A 24,026-nucleotide genomic window follows, 5' to 3' on the forward strand; every position below is an offset into this window, starting at 1 on the left:
TGGTTAGAACAGTTTGTAATCCTGCGTGGATATTATTTTTTTTATCCAGTAGCCATATCCAGACGTTTTCCATATAACATCACTTCCATACATCAAAACAGTCTTAGTGTCATTAATTTTCACCAATCTGCCTGCTTTCTCAAAACCTCTGAGGAGATTCACCAGGAATGCAGTCTGAAAATGAGTCCATTCCTCCTCCCAGCTATAAATCCTTTGGCAAGATGGCGACTCCGAATTAATTGCTGCGCCATTCCAAAAGCTCTTATTGCTTCTCGATCTCCATAAAGCATACTTTTGGTTAAAGTTTATCTCCACACAGACCTTAATCATCCTGCTTGGGTCAGTTCAACCGACGATTCTAATGAGGAGGGGTTCTTGTAAATCACATAGAAGGAAAGTAAAAAAGCCCCCCCCCCATTCAGTCCTGTTGTCAACATACCCAGCCTTTGGTGTATCTTCATCGTAAAATATTCCTGTTTCTCCAACCCGTCGTCTTCTTTCGCAGAGGTCACTTAAATTAGCAGACTTCACTCCCCTTCTTCACTTGAAATATGTGCATTTGCTTCTTTTGTAATTAATTATTCCAAATTGCTGCAGCTAGTGCGCGATCAGAGACAGCGTCCAGGAGAGCCGAGGTCCACACAGGGGCATTCTGCCTAGGGCCCTCACCCCCTTCTTTTGAATTAGGGGGTGATTTATGGGCACAGCAGGCAAGGGCAGTGTTCCCCATTTCCTTGGGGCAACAAGGGAGGCTGCCTACTCCCATAACAGCCTCTTAATTACCCCGTGTGGGTCGGAGAGATGGTATTGTCAACCATCTTCCAATGCGCCCCTAGTGGCCCCCAGGATGTCCCTATTTTCATTGGAGAAATGTTGGAGGGAAAGTGTACCTGCTCTGCCACACATGTGCACAGGTGTGCACTCCCTCTGACACGATTACTGCGTCAGATTATTAGTTGTTTCAACCACCAGCATCTTGAGCTAGGGGAACATTTGCCCTACTTCAAAGAGGACAGGCCTCTCTTTGAAGGAGTGTCCAGTTGAAGCATCTATTAAAGATAAAGAACCACTGCAAGGGAGAGCAAGAAAAGCCTTGAAGTGGACACATGGGTAATCTGGAATCCACACACACACAAGTTACTATTATTATTATTATTAATAATAATAATTTATTTGTATCCTGCCCATCTGGCTGGGTTTCCCCAGCCACTCTGGGCGGCTTCCAACAAAGCTTAAAAATACATTAAAATGTCACACATTTAAAACATTTTTAAAAAACGCTGTGAAAATGCTTTTCAAAAAAAATCATTTTGAAAAATACATTGAATTTTGCATAGCTCATTGTCGCCATCTATTGTCACATTTGTATATCGCACAACACATTTAAAACGTATAATTTGCAGCTGTGTAGCTGAGTCCCAGGTCACAGTCATCTTCCCCATTCTTGGTAAGATTTATTATGCTTCTGTTTAAATCACAGCAATTATTTCTGCATTGGTGTATAGCCATATGAATTAGCATGCACAACGTGTAACTAGTCACCCTACTCCTTGCCGTATTTACCCACATTTTAAACCACAAATAGAGGAAAATAAAGTGGATGGGGATGAGAAATCTATAGGCTAGCCTTTGAATTGGCATTCTGGCAGGCGTTTGCCTGCTAAGGTCTTACGGTCTTGCTCATTGCTGCTTCTAAATGGATGTTTGATGTGTGTTTGCTGTTGGATTCTTTCCATCTCTGATATATATTTTTAGTGTACTGTGGTTTTAAAATGTTGCTAAAGAGCCCTGAGTAGTACATTGACATTAGAAGGGCAGGGATAGTTATTTCTAGATAAAATAAAATAAACAAGGGGTATTCCGTTCAGTCAGCCTTACCAACAAATGTGTGGCCTGGATGTTAAATGAAGTATAAGTAAAATAATGCCATGCCAGGCCATGTGTTTTTAGGCTGGAATCGGCAAACTGCAGCAAGGAGCATTGCAAATGTTGATTTTTGACAAAGGCTTAAAATGGCTTAGAGTTTGGTGCCCACCAGAACTGGCAGGGCTGCTAGGAAGTCAAGGGGGTGTGACTGTGAGGTCACAGGGGTGTGACTGTGAGGTCACAGAGGTGTGGGGAATTGTTCTGGTTTTCTCTCCATCGTCTTCCCTTGCAAAGATGTGGATATGTAAGCATTGCAGTTGTACAATATACCTAGCATCCAACTAAGCGTTTTGTGAAGTGTTTTGCTTTGGTTGAGAGAGGGTTTTGGCTGCCACAATTGCTTCTCTGATTGGAGAAAAATTCTGCCCTTTCCTTACCTAAGACACTTGGTTGTGAAAATTTCTGTCACAATTGCAAGCACAGATTCATGCCACAATAACTGTACAGTGGTACCTTGGATTACAGATGCTTCAGGTTACATATGCTTCAGGTTACAGACTCCGCTAACCCAGAAATAGTACCTCAGGTTAAGAACTTTGCTTCAGGATGAGAACAGAAATCACGTGGCGGCAGTGGGAGACCCCATTAGCTAAAGTAGTATCTCAGGTTAAGAACAGTTTCAGGTTAAGAACGGACCTCCAAAATGAATTAAGCTCTTCTTCTTCCTCCTCCTCTTCTGCTCTCCCTTGCCTCTCCTTACCACCACATTCAGGCCATTCTTCAGCGAACAGGTGGAAGCTGGCTTGCCTTAGAGAAAGCTCTTGTCAGCTTGACAAAGCTTGTCCCTTCCCTAGCTGTTTGGGCAACCCCCAGAACCAAGTCCTTGCTGGGAATTGCTTCCTATTAGGAGAGTTTGCTGTGATTACAGGGCCCAGTGAGGAGCTGCATTGACAGAGAGTAAGGAGCTGCCTTCTTGGCAGGGTGCCTTTTGAAAAGGCAGCGCTTTAGACATTGTAAAGGTAACAAAAAACGGAGCTAATGATTTCATCCTACCGCAGGGACATTAACACACAAGGTGCTTGTTCCGCCAAAGCCTCTTTTGTTTCCGTGTTTTCTTTTCCTTTTGAATTCGCAAAATGACACATGTTCCGGCTAATTTTAGTGGCAAATGTGACTCTTTTGTAGGTGGGAATGCTTTGCACTGTTGCAGCAAGGTTTAAATTAAGGCACAGGACTTAACAGAGAGTTGCTGCCTACAAGACTAGGTTAGGAGGGTGAGGAAATAATTTATCGCTCAAGAGCATCGGTTGCAGGCAAGGTGTGGCATCTGTGCAAGAGACTCTTGAAGCCCAGAGTAGTGTGGGCATTGTTCTTCCTTTGTTTGTTTGTCTCTTCAAAGTAGGATCTTTACAAAGGAGGACAGCATCCTCAAAAGTGGAAGCAAGTAGAAGCTGTAGGGGCTGTAGAACGCGTGCTTCACAGAAAGAAGTGTGTGTATTGCGGACCCAACATACTTGAATATAACCACTCCTTCTGAAAGGCAAACTGTATCCCGAGACAGCTCAGTCAATGTAACTTCGTCACAAGCATCTCTTATGAGCAATTACCGCCTGCCGTAGAGTGACAGTTCTCAAAAATATATGGGGTTCCATTTGCCCAGAGCATGTTGAAGTCGCATGCTGCACTTCCATTGCACAAGCTAAGCAGATCCGTGCCTTGATGAGAGGCCTTTTGGCAGACCCATTTCAGCTGCTACAAGGACCTCTTCATCTATCAGCAAGAATACAAGTGTCCAGGAGCTGGGATTGGCTGCAGTTCCGTGGTTGACCTTGACAGTCAATGTAGGTGGATGCTTGTCAAGAGTTGCACATGGCCCACCACCAACCAACTGGAGATACTTGACAGTATCCCATCCCCCAGATAGAGAGGTGCCTGCTTGGAAGTTTTTGAAGGAGGGGGCCAAAAGGAGTGCAAAAAGTTGTGCTTCCTCTCTCCAGCTCTTTTCAAGACAGGAGAGTGCTCAGAGACTCCTGGGGTGGTGTCTTTGTTTCCATCTGTGGAGCCACAACCCCCTTCTGCTCCTCTTGGACCGCACCAGCACCAGGCATCTTGATGCTTGTCACATAAGGAGATGGAGTAGTTGCTGCAGTTGAAGCTACAATGGTTTGGTATGTGATGGCAAGACTCTTAGGATCTCGAGGGTTGTAGAGTTCACCACTGAATGGCAAATCTGACTTGGCTGTTGTGTGACATAGTAATAGCTTCAGAAGGAGAACATGGCGTAATTATTATAGGTCCAAGTCATGTATAACACATACAGTGGTACCTCTGGACCTCGGAGGTCCGTTCTTAACCTGAAACTGTTCTTAACCTGAAGCACCACTTTAGCTAATGGGGCCTTCCGCTGCTCCACTGCCAGAGCACGATTTCTGTTCTCATCCTGAAGCAAAGTTCTTAACCCGAGGTACTATTTCTGGGTTAGTGGAGTCTGTATCCTAAAGCGTCTGTAACCCGAGGTACCACTGTATTGTTTTCTAACAAATACACCCTTCTTCCATAGTACAGCCACTGATCAAAGCTATATTCCCTCCTTGTAGACACCTCCTCTTGAGCTATCAGTAGGGGGAGTGAGGCAGGGATGGCATGGGGCAATGACTTTCTAACAGTGTGCTAGGAGGACACATGTGGCAAACGTGCCAGCTACTGAGGCAGGACACAGTGAGGATAGACAGCAGATGGTTGCTTGGCTTAGGGCACTTGTGACAAATGCTTACTTTTCCAGGTCGATCCTGCCAGGGTGACCAGTAGGTCACGGGTCAGTGTCACAAGAGAGGTGGCTTCTGGACACAGCCAAAATTCCCAGGAAAACACCTCTTTGGGTTGTTGCTGTTTTTTTAAAAAAGGAGCAAGCTCCTTACACACGGACCCCTTTCCTGGCTCCCTGCCATTAGGAATTCCCTCTGCAAGCATGCAGAACTGCTGCGGTGAAATGCTGTTGTTTCTGGGTTAAATTCTGCCCTCCTTTTCCACATGCCTAGTTGGCTTCAGTGAGATTAATTTTAAGTCTTGGCCTTTAAATAAGCCATTTTGGTATAAGTAGAGGCATTTCTTGCAAAGGCTTCCTCCATCTGCCAGCTCTTGGAAGTGCCTCTGTTAAATGTGAAGGCCAGCATCAGGGCTATTTCTGCTCTGTCCCAGTTCCTTGCAAGCTCCCATGTAGCCGTTTGATATATTCACTGAGTTGAACTAATCTCCATCTGGCACAATGTCCTTGCTGCAAAAAGTAGCAACTCCAGCTTGCTTTTGGCACAAAAAGGTATTTAATCGATCGACATGCTAAGTTTGGCATAAGGCGGGGATAGCTTTGCGATGCAGTATCTTTTTAAAAAGAAGTAAAAGATCGACAACAAAAGAGGCAGAGCAGGGATGGGGGACCTGTGACCCTCCAGGTATTCCAACTCCCAGCAGCCCCAGACAACACGGCAAATGGCAAGAAATGATGGGAGTTGTGGTCTAATAACATATGGAGGACCAAAGGCTCCCGAGATGCCAGAACACAAGAGTCAGCATGAAGCTGATGTTGCAGGAATGATGCGGAAGGAGATCTCTGCGTGTTAAATTTCACACGGCTCACTAGCTCCTGTACTATTTTCAGAAGAAGCTTAGCAGGTCTCTCCACCCCCTGCCGCCCCTTCCATGGTTGGTAAATATTACTCAAATTTAAGGAGTCTGCATTTGCAGATCAGCATGGCTCTTGCTTATGGTTATGGGCTCGTAAACTTATGGTTACAAAAATGTACCGCCAATGTCAAAGCTGAACTTTGTGTAGAATCATAGAATCATAGAGTTGGAAGAGACCACAAGGGCCATCGAGTCCAACCCCCTGCCAAGCAGGAAACACCATCAGAGCACTCCTGACATATGGTTGTCAAGCCTCTGCTTAAAGACCTCCAAAGAAGGAGACTCCACCACACTCCTTGGCAGCAAATTCCACTGTCAAACAGCTCTTACTGTCAGGAAGTTCTTCCTAATGTTTAGGTGGAATCTTCTTTCTTGTAGTTTGGATCCATTGCTGGGTGTCCGCTTCTCTGGAGCAGCAGAAAACAACCTTTCTCCCTCCTCTATGTGACATCCTTTTATATATTTGAACATGGCTATCATATCACCCCTTAACCTCCTCTTCTCCAGGCTAAACATGCCCAGCTCCCTTAGCCGTTCCTCATAAGGCATCGTTTCCAGGCCTTTGACCATTTTGGTTGCCCTCCTCTGGACACGTTCCAGTTTGTCAGTGTCCTTCTTGAACTGTGGTGCCCAGAACTGGACACAGTACTCCAGGTGAGGTCTGACCAGAGCAGAATACAGTGGCACTATTACTTCCCTTGATCTAGATGCTATACTCCTATTGATGCAGCCCAGAATTGCATTGGCTTTTTTAGCTGCCACGTCACACTGTTGGCTCATGTCAAGTTTGTGGTCAACCAAGACTCCTAGATCCTTTTCACATGTACTGCTCTCAAGCCAGGTGTCACCCATCTTGTATTTGTGCCTCTCATTTTTTTTTGCCCAAGTGCAATACTTTACATTTCTCCCTGTTAAAATTCATCTTGTTTGTTTTGGCCCAGTTCTCTAATCTGTCAAGGTCGTTTTGAAGTGTGATCCTGTCCTCTGGGGTGTTAGCCACCCCTCCCAGTTTGGTGTCATCTGCAAATTTGATCAGGATGCCCTTGACTCCATCATCCAAGTCGTTGATAATAATGTTGAATAAGACCGGGCCCAAGACAGAACCCTGTGGCACCCCACAAGTCACTCTTCTCCAGGATGAAGAGGAACCATTGATGAGCACCCTTTGGGTTCGTTCGGTCAGTCAGCCAGTTACAAATCCACTGAGTGGTAGCATAGTCAAGACCGCATTTTACCAGCTTCTTTACAAGAATATCATGGGGCACCTTGTCAAATGCCTTGCTGAAATCAAGGTAGGCTACATCCACTGCGTTCCCTTCATCTACCAGGCTTGTAATTCTGTCAAAAAACGAGATCAGGTTCGTCTGACATGACTTATTTTTCAGAAATCCATGCTGACTATTGGTGATCACAGCATTCCTTTCTAGGTGCTCACAGACTGTTTGCTTAATGATCTGCTACAGAATCTTCCCTGGTATTGATGTCAGACTGACTGGGCGGTAATTATTTGGGTCCTCTCTTTTCTCCTTTTTGAAAATAGGGACAACATTTGCCCTCCTCCAGTCTGCCGGGACTTCGCCTGTTCTCCAGGAATTCTCAAAGATGACTGCCAGTGGTTCTGAGATCACATCTGCCAGTTCTTTTAATACTCTTGGATGCAGTTCATCTGGCCCTGGAGACTTGAATACATCTAGACTAGCCAAGTATTCTTGTACTATCTCCTTAGTTATTCTGGGTTGTGTTTCCTCTGCTGAATCATTTGCTCCAAATTCTTCAGGTCGGGCATTGTTTTCTTTATTGGAGAAGACTGAGGCAAAGAAGGCATTGAGGAGTTCAGCCCTTTCTGTGTCCCCTGTTTGCATTTCACCATCTTCTCCTCAGAGTGACCCCACTGTTTCTTTGTTCTTCCTTTTGCTATGAACATACCCATAAAAGCCTTTTTTGTTGCTTTTAACCTCTCTAGCAAGCCTGAGTTCATTCTGTGCTTTAGCTTTTCTGACTTTGTGTCTACACGTGCTGGCTATTTGTTTGAATTCCTCTTTGGTGGTTTCCCCCCTTTTCCATTTTTTGTACACATCCTTTTTTAATCTTAACTCAGTTAAAAGTTCTTTAGATAGCCACCCTAGCTTCTTTAGGCACCTTCCATGTTTCCGTCTCATTGGTATTGCCTGAAGTTGTGCTTTTACTATCTCCCTCTTAACAAACTCCCAGCCATCATGAACTCCCTTTCCTTTTAGTATTACTGTCCATGGGATCTCACCCAGCACTTCCCTAAGTTTTATGAAGTCGGCTTTCTTAAAGTCAAGAAATTGAGTTCCACAATACAGTTGTACACTGGTACCTCGGGTTACAGACGCTTCAGGTTACAGACGCTTCAGGTTACAGACACTTCAGGTTACAGACTCCACTAACACAGAAATATTACCTCAGGTTAAGAAATTTGATTCAGGATGAGAACAGAAATCGTGCAGCGGCGGCACAGCAGCAGCAGGAGGCCCCATTAGCTAAAGTGGTGCTTCAGGTTAAGAACAGTTTCAGGTTAAGAACAAACCTCCAGAACAAATTAAGTTCTTATCCCAAGGTACCACTGTACCTTGGAAGTTGAACAGAATCCATTCCGGAAGTCCGTTCAACTTCAAAAACGTTAGAAACCTCCTGCAGGAACCTCCTGCAGCCAACTGGAAGCCACAGAAGCCCCATCGGATGTTCGGCTTCCAAAAGCAGTTGGCAAACTGGAACACTCACTTCCAGGTTTGTGGCGTTTGGGAGCTAAAATGTTTGAGAACTAAACTGTTCGAAAACCTAGGTACGACTGTACTTTTTTCAAGGAGTGCCCAGATTACAAAGAATACAGTCATTACAGAGGGTGGATCTTGTGCAGAATCTCTTCTATCTGTTCTCAATAATATCACAGAGTTCTTAGACAGGACTGTCCCCATCATATGGTAGAGTCAGGCAGTCAATGCAAGGAGCAGCAGTAGGAAGGGCTTTGTGTTTTCCCTGTGGCTTAGGTGCAGTGGAGAACATTGTCCTTTTGTCAGTAACAATCAGTAAAATTATTGTTAAATTTATCCTACCTTTCCTCCAAAGAGCTCAAAGTGGCCTACATGGTGACTGGCCCAAAGTCACCCAGTGAGCTTTTTGGCAGAGTGGGAATTTGAACCCTGGTCTCCCAGGTCCTGGTCCAACACTCTAACCACTAGACTACAGTGGATCTAACATTATTTGCTGACCATGAGGATCACGGATGTAATGTGCAAACGTTGCTACTCAGCACTCAGTAAAGAAACAAAAAAGAAGGAAATCTATGGGAGAAAGCAATATCTCTGTTCCTTCTTAGCTGAGTCTTGCCACCGCGGAGGCAACCAGCACACCATGAACTCAAGCAGTATTTTTGCCTGCAAAGCAATCCGACCATTCTTCTTGTCGAGAAAAGCAGTAAGGAAGATCAAGCTTGCCAAATGTCTGCTTCCCAGCTGGTGCCAAATGCTCTTGCTCACAAGGATGACAGATGTGTAGATGAGATTTGCAATGCCAGCTCCAAAGTGTACTTGGGAAGTGTAACAAACTGTAAGAAACCCTTGCCTCTAGATCATTTACACTCAACTCAGTGGTTTTTTCCCCCGTGTTCTCAGAGCACTGGTTCTTTGTCAATGTGTAACCTTTTATATAAGGGATGTGGGTGGTGCTGTGGGTTAAACCACAGAGCCTAGGGCTTGCTGATCAGAAGGTCGGCGGTTCGAATCCCCGCGACGGGGTGAGCTCCCGTTGCTCGGTCCCTGCTCCTGCCAACCTAGCAGTTCGAAAGCACGTCAAAGTGCAAGTAGATAAATAGGGACCGCTCCGGCGGGAAGGTAAACGGCATTTCCATGCGCTGCTCTGGTTCGCCAGAAGTGGCTTAGTCATGCTGGCCACATGAGCTGGATGCTGTACGCCGGCTCCCTCAACCAATAAAGCGAGATGAGCGCCTCAAGCCCAGAGTCGGTCACGACTGGACCTAATGGTCAGGGTTACCTTTACCTTTACCTTAACCTTTTATACAAATATTAAAGTGGGAGCTCTCCCCCCCGCAATTCCTTGCTAATTTCTATGGCACTTGTCAATGCACAAAGTGCTTTCCAGAGCTTACCCTGATATTACCTTGATTGTCTTTAAAACAGTCCCATTGGATAAAAGTAGGCCAGCTGGCCATATTGCCCAAGACCACCTAATAAATGTTATTCTTTAGCGCATAGATTAGTTGAGTCTGGTTTTCCGTATTTGAGTCCACCCTGCTATTTGCTATACCATACTCATTCTCTGTGTATTCAGCAACCCTCCAAATGAGGGACTGCTCACCTTGAGAGACAGTGTGACCCCAAAAGTGTTTGTAGATCCAGTGACCCACCCTACCTTTCATCAGTTTATATTAGTGCACTAGCTGTGTCTCCTCCTGGGACAGAGATATAGCTAAGCCAAAGTTACTTATGCTCAGGGGTGCCAACTTGACCCCCATATTGGGGGGGGGTGCCTCACGTGACGTGTTGCATCCTGACCCTGCCTAGTGCACCGGTGGGGAATGAGTGTGGAGCTGAGCCTCCTTATGCCTGAGCAATATCAGGTGGGCAGGAGCAGGCAGAATGGGGCACAGGGTTTTGGGGGGCAGCCCTCTCCTTGAAAATTTCTGGGGGGGCTGAAGACCCCTCAGCCCCCACTACTCGGTGCCCCTGCTTATGCTCTGGTAAGCTCCATTTTGGGTTACCACAACATGTTGAATGTGGGGAAGCCTTTGGCCACAATTCAAGAAACTGCAGCTACGTCAAAATACCAGGCTGTTAACTGGGACCAGATGCTGGGGTTGTATCTCACCTGTACGGAAGCATCTTCACTGTCTCCTGGTCCATTTCCAAGCTCAACTCAATTCAGCTGAGTTTTACTCTGAGTGAACCTATTAAAATTAAGGGGCCTAACCTTGTCATGTTCAGTAATTGAAATTGGTCTACTCTTCGTTAAACACCACCCCAAAGTGCTGGTGCTTGCTTTTGAAGTCCCATGTGCTTTATTGCCCAAGAACTTGTTAGGCTGTCATGCCCATATTGTTCATCCAATCACTGAGATTTCAGAATCTCTTCCATGTGCCTCTGCCATGTAAGGTAAGGAAATAAGTACCTGGTCAGGTGTGGCGCCCCCATTCTGGAATGCTGTCCCTAGGGAATCTCTCCTGGGATGTAATATGTTCTCATAGCACCAAGGAAAGATATCTGTATTCTTCCGTATTTGTTGTAACCATTTGGCTACTGTGATGATTTTATCATCCCTCTCTTATTTTCTTATTAGGTTTTATGTGATGTTTGTTCTTGGTGCTTTAATGATTCGAAGGCTGAATGTACTATGTTTTTCTTTTTCTTTTTAAGGTTGGCAGTCCTAAGGGGAATTGGGTGCTGAAGGTACAGGGATAAAAATTTAACGGAAAAATCATGTCCGTGTAAAATGAAATAAAGATTGGGAAAGCTAGTGTGCTTTTGCGTGGAACTAGAACATGCAAATGGGATAGTATATTTAAAATAAAGCAGACATTTATGCTACACAAATTTTATTTATCTCTAGAAAAACTTGTTTCCATATACGGTACACATCAATCCTATTTGCTTAACACAGATATAGTCTGTTCTGAGATAGGCAGCTTTTTCAGAAGAAGAAAGATATCTTCATGAGCCAAGGGAGGGAGATCTTAAAAAGTTGTCTTTGATGTGAGAATAAGCAGTGTGCATGGATTTGACCGGCACATTTTATGTTCTGCCTTTTGGACAAAGTGAGCAGAGATGTTGCTGAACCAAAGCTAGCTTCCTTCTACCAAGTCTTTTAATAATAGTAACGAATAAGTCTGTTGTACTGAGTTAGCCTTACTCTTTGCTTCCTACCTCTTTGACCTAGATAAGGTGGTATAGCACAGAGAATAATTTAAGTCAAGGCTCATCTGCGGTGGAGTTGGCTTAATGGAAGCCAGGAGTTGTTCATTTCTATAACTTGTTAAATATATTATGAGCCTAAGAGCAGAAATTATATCCAGAGGGTTTTGATCTGCCATATTGCATTCTGCTGATTAACTTGAAGAACATGAAAAAAGCAGCCTTTCCCTTTTTACCTTTGAAAAATTTAAAGTTTTGGGGAGGAGGGAACCCAACAAGGTAACAGATGTAATTTGCACTCCCCAGAAGCTTACTTGGGCCTTTGCTTATTGTGAAATTCAAAATTAGACAAGACACTTTCATGTTGCGATTTGTAAACATGTGTGAATAAACACCTAGGGGTTGCCCAGTGAATTGCACATAGCATTTGGGTGTTCACATGAGAATGCTTTCAAAACCAGATTCCTTTTTCAGTCTTGCCTGTATTCATTGGGGAGTCTTAAGCAAGAACATTCTGGTTTCCATTGGCGTGCATCTATCTACTAAGGAGCACGAGAGGATATTAGAATTTCAGTTCCAGAATCATTGGATTTTTGAATGACTCTGCTGCTTCCCGCTCTGTGCCTCATCATAGTTGACTGGTTTCTAGCACCTTGTGTGTCTAGCACCCAGAACAAATCATTATCTTTATGATGGAGTGACTGGCTCTATTTTATTTCATTTGCTTTAAACAAAAATCGATAGCTGAGGTGCTCACCACTTCATAGAGAGATACAAGCTCCAAGTTCTAGATACTAATTTATTAGAATCATAGACTTGGAGAGTAGGAAAGGGACCCTGAGGATCATCTAGTCCAACCCCCTGCAATGCAGGAATATGCAGCTGCCCCATACGGGAATCGAACCTGCCGCCTTGGCATTATAAGCACCATGCTCTAACCAACTGAGCTATCCTGTGCAGGAGAGACAGAGACCCTGGGAGAAAAATAAAAGTTTGTATCTTCAGTGCTCCAACTACCAATCACTTGGGACTGTTTCAGAGCCATTTTTATAGTTATATTTTTATCTAATTCTATACATTAAAAAAAAAATACTTTTTTGTACTTGAAGACAAAATACAAAGGAATAAGACTGTAGCATGACCTCTGATGACACAACCAGAAACGTAGGAAAACATGACTTCATAAAAGATAGCATCTAATAACAATGTTAGTTCCTTATGTACATCTATAAATAGAATATAAACGCAATTTGAAAGAAATAAATTAACTGGTATTTTCTGAAAGAGCCTCCTTTTTTAGGATAAGAAAGGACAATGAATCTAAGTAAATAAAATGTGGTGGTCTTGGTGGCTAATAGAGTCTTTGGAAACAGACAGCTGTGGAAATAAAAGGAATAAATTAGGAGAGGCAGTTCAGACGCGGGGAGCACGAGCAAACGTTGATCCTGGAATGTGGGAGTGAAATGATGTATCACTTAGCGAGGACAAAAAAAAAAAAAAAAAACCAGTGCAGAAACATTATTGGAAAGTATCTGGGCCATTGCAGATGGCAATTCTTTCACCCTCCAACTATGTGATCTTGGGATGAAGACTGCTTTCAGATGAATAGCTGTCAGCCAGTCTGCTCCCCATCTCTCTCCCACTTGACTCTTGGTGTTTTTTTCATGCGAGTTTAGGGCTTTCAGCTTTCTTTCCTGCATCAATGCTTCTCTTAAAGCCTTTGCTTAAAGCTAGCACTTCCAGGCTTGAGTTAGCACAAAGCACTGAAGGCAAAGTAGCATTGCTGAATCTCTGTAAGCATTTAGAATGTAAATGAAAATGCCATCCTGATAGTAGGATAGAAAAATCAGTGGATGTGTTCCCTAATTGGTAGCTGGAGCACTGGGCACGCTAACATGATATTTCTCTCATAGGACCCACTTTTTCTTCACGCTTAAAGTAGATTTGCATGGGGCAACGTGGAACTTAACTCTCTCCTAAGTGAGGAGCACTTCAATGACAGGTTAATGGGAAGGTGTTAAAAATGAGTGTGGAGTAACACGTCCCCCAACACCACAAAAAGCCCACTAGTGCATGCACAAATGCATCTGTTGACAAAGACATTTCATGCAATAGTTCAGGGACCCCTGACCATTAGGTCCAGTCGTGGACGACTCTGGGGTTGCGGCGCTCATCTCGCTTTACTGGCCGAGGGAGCCGGCATACAGCTTCCGGTCATGTGGCCAGCATGACTAAGCCGCTTCTGGTGAACCAGAGCAGTGCACGGAAACGCCGTTTACCTTCCCACTGGAGCGGTACCTATTTATCTACTTGCACTTCATGCTTTTGAACTGCTAGGTGTGCAGGAGCAGGAACTGAGCAATGGGAGCTTACCCCGTTGCCGGGATTCGAACCGCCAACCTTCTGATTGGCAAGCCCTAGGCTCTGTGGTTTAACCCACAGCACCACCCAGTTCAGGGGTAGTCAACCTTTTTATACCTACTGCCCACTAATGCATCTTTCTTGATGGTAAAATTTCCTTACTGCCCACCAGTGCTCAATGGAAGGAGGTTTCAGCTTGTGCCGTAGAACCCTCCCCCCCCCCCCACCGCCCACCTAGAATCCTGAAACGCCCACTAGTGGGCGGTAGGGACCAGGTTGACAACCCCTTCAATAGTTACATATTCCTTCTGATTTGCAAACCCTTTTTCCTGACACTTTTGTGTGCCATTATGGCTGTCCCTTTTTTTGCCTTCGCTGCATTATTTTATCATCAGTAACTGATAAGCAGAATACATAAATATTGTATGTGTGCAGCCTTGCAGATGCACGTAGCATTTAAGGGATCTACAAAGAGAAAAGTCACAACCAGTAACATATTTTTTTGTTGCAAGGGGATTGGGAAATAGAACATGTAGGTATGATTCCACTGGAAGAGTAAACTTTTATGTCATTTGCTTCTTACTTAAAGGGTTATTTTAAGATTTTAAAATACAGACTATAGAAAACAAGAAAGTGTTCTTCTTCTTCACACACTTCCACTTTTTAGCCTGTAATCTTAATCACACCAATGTGATCTTATAAAGCCTCAATTGATCTACTCCTGTCTCTTGTCATGTGCATGCCCCCTATTGTATTGCCCTTGTTCCCATAATCTGGAGCAGGGGTCAGCAAACTTTTTCAGCAGGGGGCCAGTCTACTGTCCCTCAGACCTTGTGGGGGGGCGGACTATATGGGGGGGAATGAATTCCTATGCCCCACAAATAACCCAGAGATGCAATTTAAATAAAAGCACACATTCTATTCATGTAAAAACACCAGGCAGGCCCCACAAATACCCCAGAGATGCATTTTAAATAAAAGGGCACATTCTACTCATGTAAAAACATGCTGATTCCCGGACCGTCCATGGGCCGGATTTAGAAGGCGTTTGGGCCGGATCTGGCCCCCGGGCCTTAGTTTGCCTACCCATGATCTGGGAGCCTATGGGGCATAGCATTGCAGGCACCTGAGGGCAGTTTACGTAAGTAGCTGATAAAATGCTGCATTTTCAGGACCCTGGATAGCTCCAATCAGACAGTTTCCTCTGTTGAGGGTCTGGAGCTCAAGGGAGACCTTTTATTCCTCTTGGGCCAGACTACCCTTCCCAGATTCTGTCCACCTTCTGAAGAAGTCCCCTGGTCTAGCACTTCATCGTCTCTCACTCAGCTCCTACCTTGTGCATGGATTGTGCTGGTGAGCAGGCACTGGGAAGCCCGAGGCCCCTTGGTGCATGATCTCTTAGGAGAATTTGGCTGATCTATCTTAGGGTTCCAGGTTGGGGGTCTCTAGCTCAAGGATTTCCTGTTGAGAAGTCCTGGCTTAGGCTTGGTGTCAGGGTCTGAGACTGGGTTTAGCTCCTCTGTAGTTTGTGTCAATGACATTCCGTATCTCGCTGGTGCATTCTCCTCTGTGTCAGAGTCCCAGGTTCTGCTCCGATCTCAGGAATTTCTGGTTCCCAGAAGCGGCCTCTGGAGATTCAACTATCCCTTTTCCCCCTCCCAAGAGAGGGTTTTAGATCTGGATGGGGAACAGCAACCATTGTAAGAGACGACGGAGAGAACTGACTCAAATAGATGACATGCACATCAAATAAGACTGCTTAGACAGGGTCTGGTTGCATTGGTGACAGCAGTCAGGGAGTGTTTCTATGGAGGTTTAAGGTTCTAGATTCTTGAATACGTGGGTCTACAAAGCAGATGGCTCTGAACACATGGCATTCCAATCACTGACCACTCAATGCACAGATTCTCACAGAAACTCATTTCACATTCTGAGCCATAAACATTTGGGGGGGGGGTGATGCCACATGATTCATGATGAGCAGCATGGTGCTGGAAAAACACATTCAGAACTAGGTAGAGCAAACTTCAATGACACCAGCACTTTTTGTATACATTAATACTGTACTTGTTGAACTCTCTAGCTCACAGGCAGTTTGGATTTGCCTGTACCAGACTTGAGCAAACTACCAAGAAAATTCCTTTTTTGGCCAAATATTTTGCTTAGGAGAGTTTAAAAAGGGATAGGCCAGAGCAAATCAAGTGGGATGTGCTGAAGGAACTCCCCAAGGATAGAATCCTCCAGCTGCTATTTTGATGGCATTTTAGGCCATTTTGCAAATTACACACAAATAAGTGGTTATTGTGTTGTTTGATCTCAGATTATGTAGTAGAATGATTGTTGGCTTACCTTAATCCAAGTTTGAGCATTTCACATGCAGCCAGTTCCACTCTCCCTCAAAGTCTAAAAATTGGTGTCTTCCCTGACTGGTCTAAGTGGTGCTCATATTGAAGCTATTTTTTTGCACTTGTCTTAATCAGAGTGGGTTCTTTTAAAGAGCTTAGCTTGAACAATCTTGTATCTGGGCTTCACTGTACTATATGTGTCTATCATCCTCTTGGATCTGACATAAAACTAGCCTAAAAACTATGTAATGAAAGTTACTTACAGTGAAAGCCATAAAGTGCTTAAGCCAGTTTTCTTGCACTTAAGCACCATAAGGGCAAGTCCTATGTGTTAATTATATTCTGCTGTTCTTCTACCACGCTCCAGGGCTTATAGGAACCTATGGAGGTTGCACAAACCGGTAACAGCCATATTTGTTTTGAAGAAAAGTTTTTTATTGATTGACATGTGGGGGTGTGCTGAATGGCCTTGCCACCCTCCAACATTCATAGGTACTTGCTTGAAAATTACATCCCTGAAATTGGGCCAGCTGTGCTAAGCAGAAGGAACTGGCACCTCACTATTCAACTCAACTCTTTTGAAATAAGTCTCACTGTGTCCTCTTGGGAGAAAGGAACGTGCTTAAGAACTTCGTCGGGTTTATTTTTGAGTGAACACAGATGGGGCTTTGGGGGTGGGGTGCTCCAAAGCTATCAATTATGAGCATACATTTGCAAGTGATTAATTTCAAAAAAAGTCATCCAGGGTGCATTGACTGTCGCAATTAGCAGATTTGCCAACTGTGAACTTGAAACTTCCCTCTTGGCTTGATTCCAGCTTGCACATGCCAGAACTGAAGAACAGGTCTCTCTGCTAAAAAGTGGCATAGAAATACTTGAAATAAAGAAAATGCTAGAAATGAGGAAAATAGAAGGGTTGGGTCATAAAAGGAAAGTAGTTTCTAAAGAGCTTACCGCTGAGTGCTGAAACCTTGGGAAATAATATAGAAAAATGTGCTCACTGCCATAATTTGTGTGGGTTGCCCAGTGGTTGCTGAGATCTGTTGAAACTAAGAACATAAGATCATAAGAAGAACTGACTGGATCAGGCCAGTGGTCCATCTAATCCTGCATCCTGTTCTCATTGTGGCCAATCAGCGCATGGGATTGAACTCTGGTCCTTGAGAGATTAGATCTGTTCGTTACCGCCATAAATGATGAATTTCATAAACAAGGTGTTTGGCAGCATATGTTCTGACTCCTCCTGCTCTGTACTTTCAAAATTAGTCATTTCCCTCCTCTGTTTAGGAACCAGCTCCACGTTTTTTCAACTGTCAGTCCCTCCTCTGTTTTGTTTTTGTGCTCAGCTGTGATTCAATGATATCTTATGTAATGGTATCCCAGAGTAATATCTTCTTTGCCCTAGATGATGGGAAAGTGCCTAAAAGTTAGGTCTAGAGTCATTCCTGAACCATGGTCATCTTCCCAGTTGTGTAATGGTTGCACCCACTGTCAAATATGGTACCCTCCCAATGGTTTGCACTACAGCTCCTGTCAGCCCCAGCCAGCATGACCAAAGCTCAGGTTTGATGAAAGTTGTAGTACAAAATATCTGAGGGGCAAAGGTTTGGGAAAGGCTGACCCATTAGACCAAATGTTGTGGCTTTTGGATCAAGCTCACTGAAGAAGCACGACAACTTGCAACAGTACAGGATGTAGATCCATGTTGGGGTTGACTGACTATTATGATAGATAGATATTACATTTCTAACAGCCCTATTTGAGACCGTTCCTGTTTCCAATCCCCCAGCTCTACGTATAACTGAGGTTGTGAAAAGGAGTTAACAACATGCCTTGACCTACTTATGGCTCCCGGTACATATGGCTTGAATTTTGACCTGTAGAAGAGCTTCTGGCAGTTGGAAAGTTCCTTGTTTTTCTCTGCTAAAAAGCCTTCACTATACCTTTGTAGCCTGGAACATATTACAAGGTGCATTCTCACGACAGGGGGCACCCAACAGGCTAAAAGGTGCCCATTCCTCTTCTGAGACTGAATATTGCAGAGGAAAGTCGGTCATGCTGGACAGGCACTTCTTTTAGGAAAGAAACTTGTCTGCCATTACTGATCTTTCGGTTGAGCTCCTCCATCCCAATATGCTCCCAGGGAATCTACAGTTCCTAAGGGATACAGTGGTGAATTGCCACCAACTGAAGGTGCTTTTCAGATGTCCATGACTCGACCTCGTCATGTCTCATTCAGCTAGGTTGCTGTTGATGTTGGCGTGCAACAGGGGTGTGTGCAAGGCCAGGCCTTCCTCAGAGTGCCACCTGTTTGTTCCCTATTGTGGCTGGGTTGTTATCGGGTCAGCTGCATGCAACTGAATTGCAAGTGGGTTGTCAACATCGGACCCAGAAACAACTTGGATAAGCCAGTGCTGAAAATAATAATAATAATAATAATAATAATAATAATAATAATAATAATAATTATTTATACCCCACCCTCCCCAGCAAGACCAGGCTCAGGGTGGCTAACACCAGGTATAAAACAATTGATTAAAATACAACTTAAAAACAAGATTAAAATACCACATTAAAATGCAGCCTCATTTCAGTAGAAACTCAAATCAAAAACTTTTTGGAAATGAAAATGTCAAATCTGCACCAGGCCAACTATCCAGACTGATCCTACATGGGCCAGAAAAAAAGCCAAGGAAGTCCCCAAATAGGAGTTCCATCACAGAAGGATAGAGGGGAAGGGGATCAAGTTGATTCCAAGCCGAAGGCCAGGCGGAACAACTCTGTCTTACAAGCCCTGCGGAAAGAAATCAGATCCTGCAGGGCCCCGGTCTCATGAGACAGAGCGTTCCACCAGGCCGGAGCCAGTGTTGAAAAGACCCTGGCTCTGGTTGAGGCTAATCAGACTTCCTTAGGGCCCGGGACATAGGTATGCCCTGGTATCCGCGGGGCATACCAGGAGAGGCGGTCCCGTAGGTATGAGGGTTCTAGGCCATGAAGGGCTTTAAAGGTCAAAACCAGCACCTTAAATCTGACCCTGTACTCCACTGGGAGCCAGTGCAGCTGGAAAAGCACTGGGTGAATATGCTCCCATGGCAGGGACCCTGTGAGACGCCTCGCTGCAGCATTCTGTACCCGCTGGAGTTTCTGGGACACCTTCACGGGCAGCCCCGCATAGAGCGAATTACAATAGTCAATCCTGGAGGTGACCGTCGCATGGATCAGGTGCCCTGTTTTTCATATTGATAGCAAGTGCCCCTAATGAGCCCCCTCGCTGTTTCACACAGCTCTGTTCTTTAGCAGACAGGCCCTCTGCATCTCCATATAGTCAGAGACACTTAGTCCCGATGAATGTACTGACTGTGAAAACCTTGAGACCTCTATAGGAATTTCAAGCAGGTGATGTCCGATATGAGGTGAGCTCTGCATTACATCAGCATCAATTTTCTGACTTTCAAAGCTTCCTGGTCAGAGAAGGCCTCTGGTAACTTGGGGTCTACATTGGACCGTACGCCCTGCAGGGTGAGGGCTGCCTTCTTGTGTGTTTAAGTACAGCTTCGTAAGTAACTGACGTGACATTGCGATGATTGCTTCTCTAAAGGACTTGTGTGGCTGCTTCCTATTATTTAGGAGAGTTATGTGTTTGTTCCGGCAGAGAAAGGACAGAGGTGCAGCTCACAAACTGCACGTTACACATGCTGGAGTATCGAGACTTTGTGTGCTTTTCCCTGAACCAGTGCCAAAAAGGGCTAATTAACGGGAAGCCAAATGGCAGTGCTAGGAATATATATATTGAAGGGGGGGAACGCTACCACAGTAATTTGTCGTGCTACACTGCATTGCTGAGCTCCACATCTTCATAATATCCACGTCAAGAATCCGCCAAGGGAGAGATTTGTCAGAGTCGAAGGCAGCGGGATTTCGAATCCTGTGTGAGAGTTGGCTGTCTCACTGTGCACGTATCACCAGTCCAGTGATGATAAAAGGACTCTGAGCATCTTGAAAGCTTGCAGTGTGGCCTGGCAAACAGCTTCTCTCTCTCTCTCTCTGATGTAATGGATGAGTGTTCAGTCTCGCCTCAAATCCACAAATTCGCTAGGCACCCAGGCAGCACAATTCTGTGCAGTAAGTCACACTACATTCAACAGGGCTTGCTCGCTAGTAAGTGCCTGTAGAATTGCAGCCTTAGGCAAGCCTCTCAGTACTGCTAGTGCAGGGGTCAGCAAACTTACCGCACCTCAGGCAGGTGTCTCCAGCACTGATTGCATGGCAGGCTGGAGGGCGGGGGAGTGCGTGCCCATACACGTGCCCACACACTACAGTGGTACCTCAGGTTACATACGCTTCAGGTTACATACGCTTCAGGTTACATACGCTTCAGGTTACAGACTCCGCTAACACAGAAATGGTACTTCAGGTTAAGAACTTTGCTTCAGGATGAGAACAGCGCGGCGGCAGCAGGAGGCCCCATTAGCTAAAGTGGTGCTTCAGGTTAAGAACAGTTTCAGGTTAAGTACGGACCTCCGGAACAAATTAAGTACTTAACCCGAGGTACCACTGTATTTCCGGCACACTTCCGGGTCGGAGGAGCACCGGAAATAGCTTGTGCGCATGTGCACGGGCCTCCTCGGACCTGGATGCGCACCAGAAATAACGCTTGCACATGCACACAAGCTATTTCCAGTGCTCCTGCAGCCATGCAGCACAGCGCCGGTAAGAGTGGGCGGTGGGGGTTGCTGCGGGCCAGATAAATGAATCCCTTGGGCCTTATCTGGCCCACGGGCCTTAGTTTGGGGACCCCTGTGCTAGTGGAAGCCCCTTACAAGGAATTCCACTCACACCATGAGGCTTCTTCCCTCTCTAAGCCCCCCGAGTGCATCGTCTAAATTGGCTGGGGGTGGGGAGAGTGTGAGAAAAAACCCCAGAACAAAATAGAAGGGGAAGAGTGGGTAGATTGTTCCAACAGGCAAGCAGAGATACTTGAACTGATGGAGCAATCGGCTTATTACTCTGTCAAATTCCTCCTGATGTAAAGTCCCACCCCTCTTATATTTATACCCTGGCTTTATTCCAGGCAGCTCAAGGCAGTGTATGTGGTTCCCTGCCCCCAGTTTTTTTTTAAAAAAATCCTCACCCCAGCCCTGTAAATTAAATTGCAAAGAATCTGTAATCCAGTATTTGTTGGGGGATGATATTCCCGAAACTACTGAGATTGTATCAGGATATTTAGCCAAGATTTTTAAAGTCAAATCTAAAATTACTTAAATTTATTTAATGGTGGCTATTGAGTCTTTTGTATGTTTTATGTCTTTAATATGTCTGGATTACCATTATTTTCATGGATGGTTTTCCTCCTATGGTTTTATTGTCTAAATTATGCCAATAAAGGCTGAACAAATGAATGAATGGGGGGGGGGAATAGGCCGAGAGATGACTGGGCTGAGAGTGTTGCCTAGTGGCTAGAGCGTAAGCTCTAGTCTTATCCTCTTTCCACCATGCCACACTGGGATACTATTGTAATACTATGACTATACTATGTTACTATATGTAATACTATGTCTCCATATGGACCCAGATGTCCAGGCTGAACGATGGGGGTGGAGATGCTCCTTCAGGTATACAGGACCGAGGCCGTTTAAAGGTCAGCATCAACACTTTGAATTGTGCTTGGAAATGTACTGGGAGCCAATGTAGGTTTTTCAGGACCGGTGTTATATGGTCTCAGCGGCCACTCCCAGTCACCAGTCTCATTGCCGCATTCTGGGTTAGTTGTAGTTTCTGGGTCACCTTCAAAGGTAGCCCCACCTAGAGCGCATTGCATTGAGCAGGCATAGGCAAGCTCAGCCCTCCATATGTTTTGGGACTACAACTCCCATCATCCCTAGCTAACAGGACCAGTGGTCAGGGATGATGGGAACTGTAGTCCCAAAACATCTGGAGGGCCGAGTTTGCCTATGCCTGGACATGGAGGGACATGACAATGGTGTGCCACATTCATTTTCAACTTATATGGGGCTTTTGTGCTGTTTCCCCACTGATAACTCTGATATCAAAGCGTGCACAGAAGGAGGGAAATTTCTGTTTCATTCAGTGCATGCAATGTCCCCAATTCACTGCTAACAGTTCTTGTATTCTTCTCTGCCCGTGCAGGAGTTCTCTTTTGTCCCGTCGGACCCTGATGCTTTTGGGAATGAGCACCTGTGGCAGAAAGGCCCTGACTCTGCTTAGCAGCGTGTTTGCCGTGTGCGGATTGGGACTCCTGGGGATTGCTGTGAGCACAGACTACTGGCTGTACCTGGAGGAAGGGATTATCCTGCCCCAAAACCAGAGTGCTGAAATCAAGATGTCTCTGCACTCTGGGCTCTGGAGGGTTTGCTTTTTGGCAGGTACTGCGCTTTATTGAAAAGTGAATCTGTTTTTGCTTGCTGTCCCTGTGGCTAGTCATGTCTAGCAACTAATGTTTCTGAGTCCTGTGAGTTGCGCATTTTGATTAAATTTAGAATTAAGGTCTGTGAAATATTCCAGTTATATCATGCATGGATATGTGCACAGTTTTAATTTCCACCACCTTGGGGTAGGGGTGGGGAGAATGGACAGGTGGCCCATTTTGAAGTTGTTGGAATATTCCAGTGAGTCACTGGATTGGTTCACATGTGCAATTCACTATGTGGATTTGCGTAGGCTCAAATATATATATATATATATATTGCATGTCTTAATGCAAACTCAGTCCGCAGCCACTCCATTATTATAATAATAATTTATTATTTATACCCTGCCCATGTGGCTGGGTTTCCCTGGCTACTCTGGGCTGCTCCCAATCGAATATTAAAAAGACAATACAGCATTAAACATTGTAAACTTCCCTAAACAGGGCTGCCTTCAGATGTCTTTTAAAAGTCAAATAGTTGATTATTTCCTTGACATCTGATGGGAGGGTGTTCCACAGGGCGGGTGCCACTACCAAGAAGGCCCTCTGCCTGGTTCCCTGTAACTTCGCTTCTTGCAATGAGGGAACTGCCAGAAGGCCCTCGGTGCTGGATCTCAGTGTCCGGGTAGAATGATGGGGGTGGAGATGCTCCTTCAGATATACTGGGCTGAGGCCATTTAGGGCTTTAAGGGTCTGCACCAACACTTTGAACTGTGCTCGGAAACATACTGGGAGCCATTGTAGGTCTCTCAGGACCGGTGTTATGTGGTCTCAGTGACCACATTATCCACTGCCAATGGCTAATGGAGTTCTCCTGCAAGGCCCCGGAAATAGCTTGTGCGCTTGTGGAAGCGTTATTTGCGCATGCACAAGCCTTATTTCCGGTGCACATCCGGGTCGGAGGAGGCCTGTGCACATGCATGCAAGCTATTTCTGGTGCTCCTCCGACTCGGAAGTGCGCCAGAAAAAGCATGTAGGCATGCGTATGGGCACACGCTCCCCCGCTCTCCGGCCCGCCGCACGATCGGCGCTGGAGACACCGGCCCGAGGCGCGGTAAGTTTGCTGACCCCTGCATTATACTCTTGTCATGAAGATGAAACCTGTGCTATTGCTATATCAGTGGAGTTTACATATTTCTAAGCAATATTTAAAATCGGGCTGCTTGGTTTCTGTTCTTTTACTTGTGATATTTTAAAGGGCCCTTAGCCAAGCTAGACAAGTAAATACACCAATTACACAATTTGCAATTGTATGAATGGTTTAAAAGAAGCAAATAACCGTCGCAGGGGATCCTGGTGGGAAGTATGGGGCTTGATGCCTTTGCTCCCCCAAAAAGTGTAAAATGGGCTTTTCCCATTCCAGGTGAAGAACGTGGGAGGTGCTTCACGATAGAATACGTCATGCCAATGAATGTCCAGCTGACATCTGAATCAACAGTCAATGTTTTAAGTAGGTGG

The 24,026-nt window shown here is 45.1% G+C and overlaps 2 protein-coding genes across 3 annotated transcripts in view; one reads left to right on the forward strand and one right to left on the reverse strand.

Moving 5' to 3' along the window:
* Positions 1–24,026, reverse strand: part of APOH (apolipoprotein H) — a 351,268-nt gene that overhangs the window by 284,901 nt on the left and 42,341 nt on the right. The window lies entirely within an intron of this gene.
* The window catches only part of CACNG5 (calcium voltage-gated channel auxiliary subunit gamma 5), a 63,072-nt gene that overhangs the window by 25,475 nt on the left and 13,571 nt on the right, over positions 1–24,026 (forward strand). For both annotated transcript variants that reach the window (XM_083598978.1, XM_083598979.1), the window contains 2 exons: positions 22,289–22,524; positions 23,932–24,018. In XM_083598978.1, the coding sequence (XP_083455104.1) occupies positions 22,289–22,524; positions 23,932–24,018 (323 nt within the window). The remainder of the gene's footprint in view (positions 1–22,288; positions 22,525–23,931; positions 24,019–24,026) is intronic.

This window comes from Podarcis filfolensis (genome assembly GCF_964270895.1).
Source record: "Podarcis filfolensis genome assembly, chromosome: 2".
NCBI classification, from domain to species: domain Eukaryota; kingdom Metazoa; phylum Chordata; class Lepidosauria; order Squamata; family Lacertidae; genus Podarcis; species Podarcis filfolensis.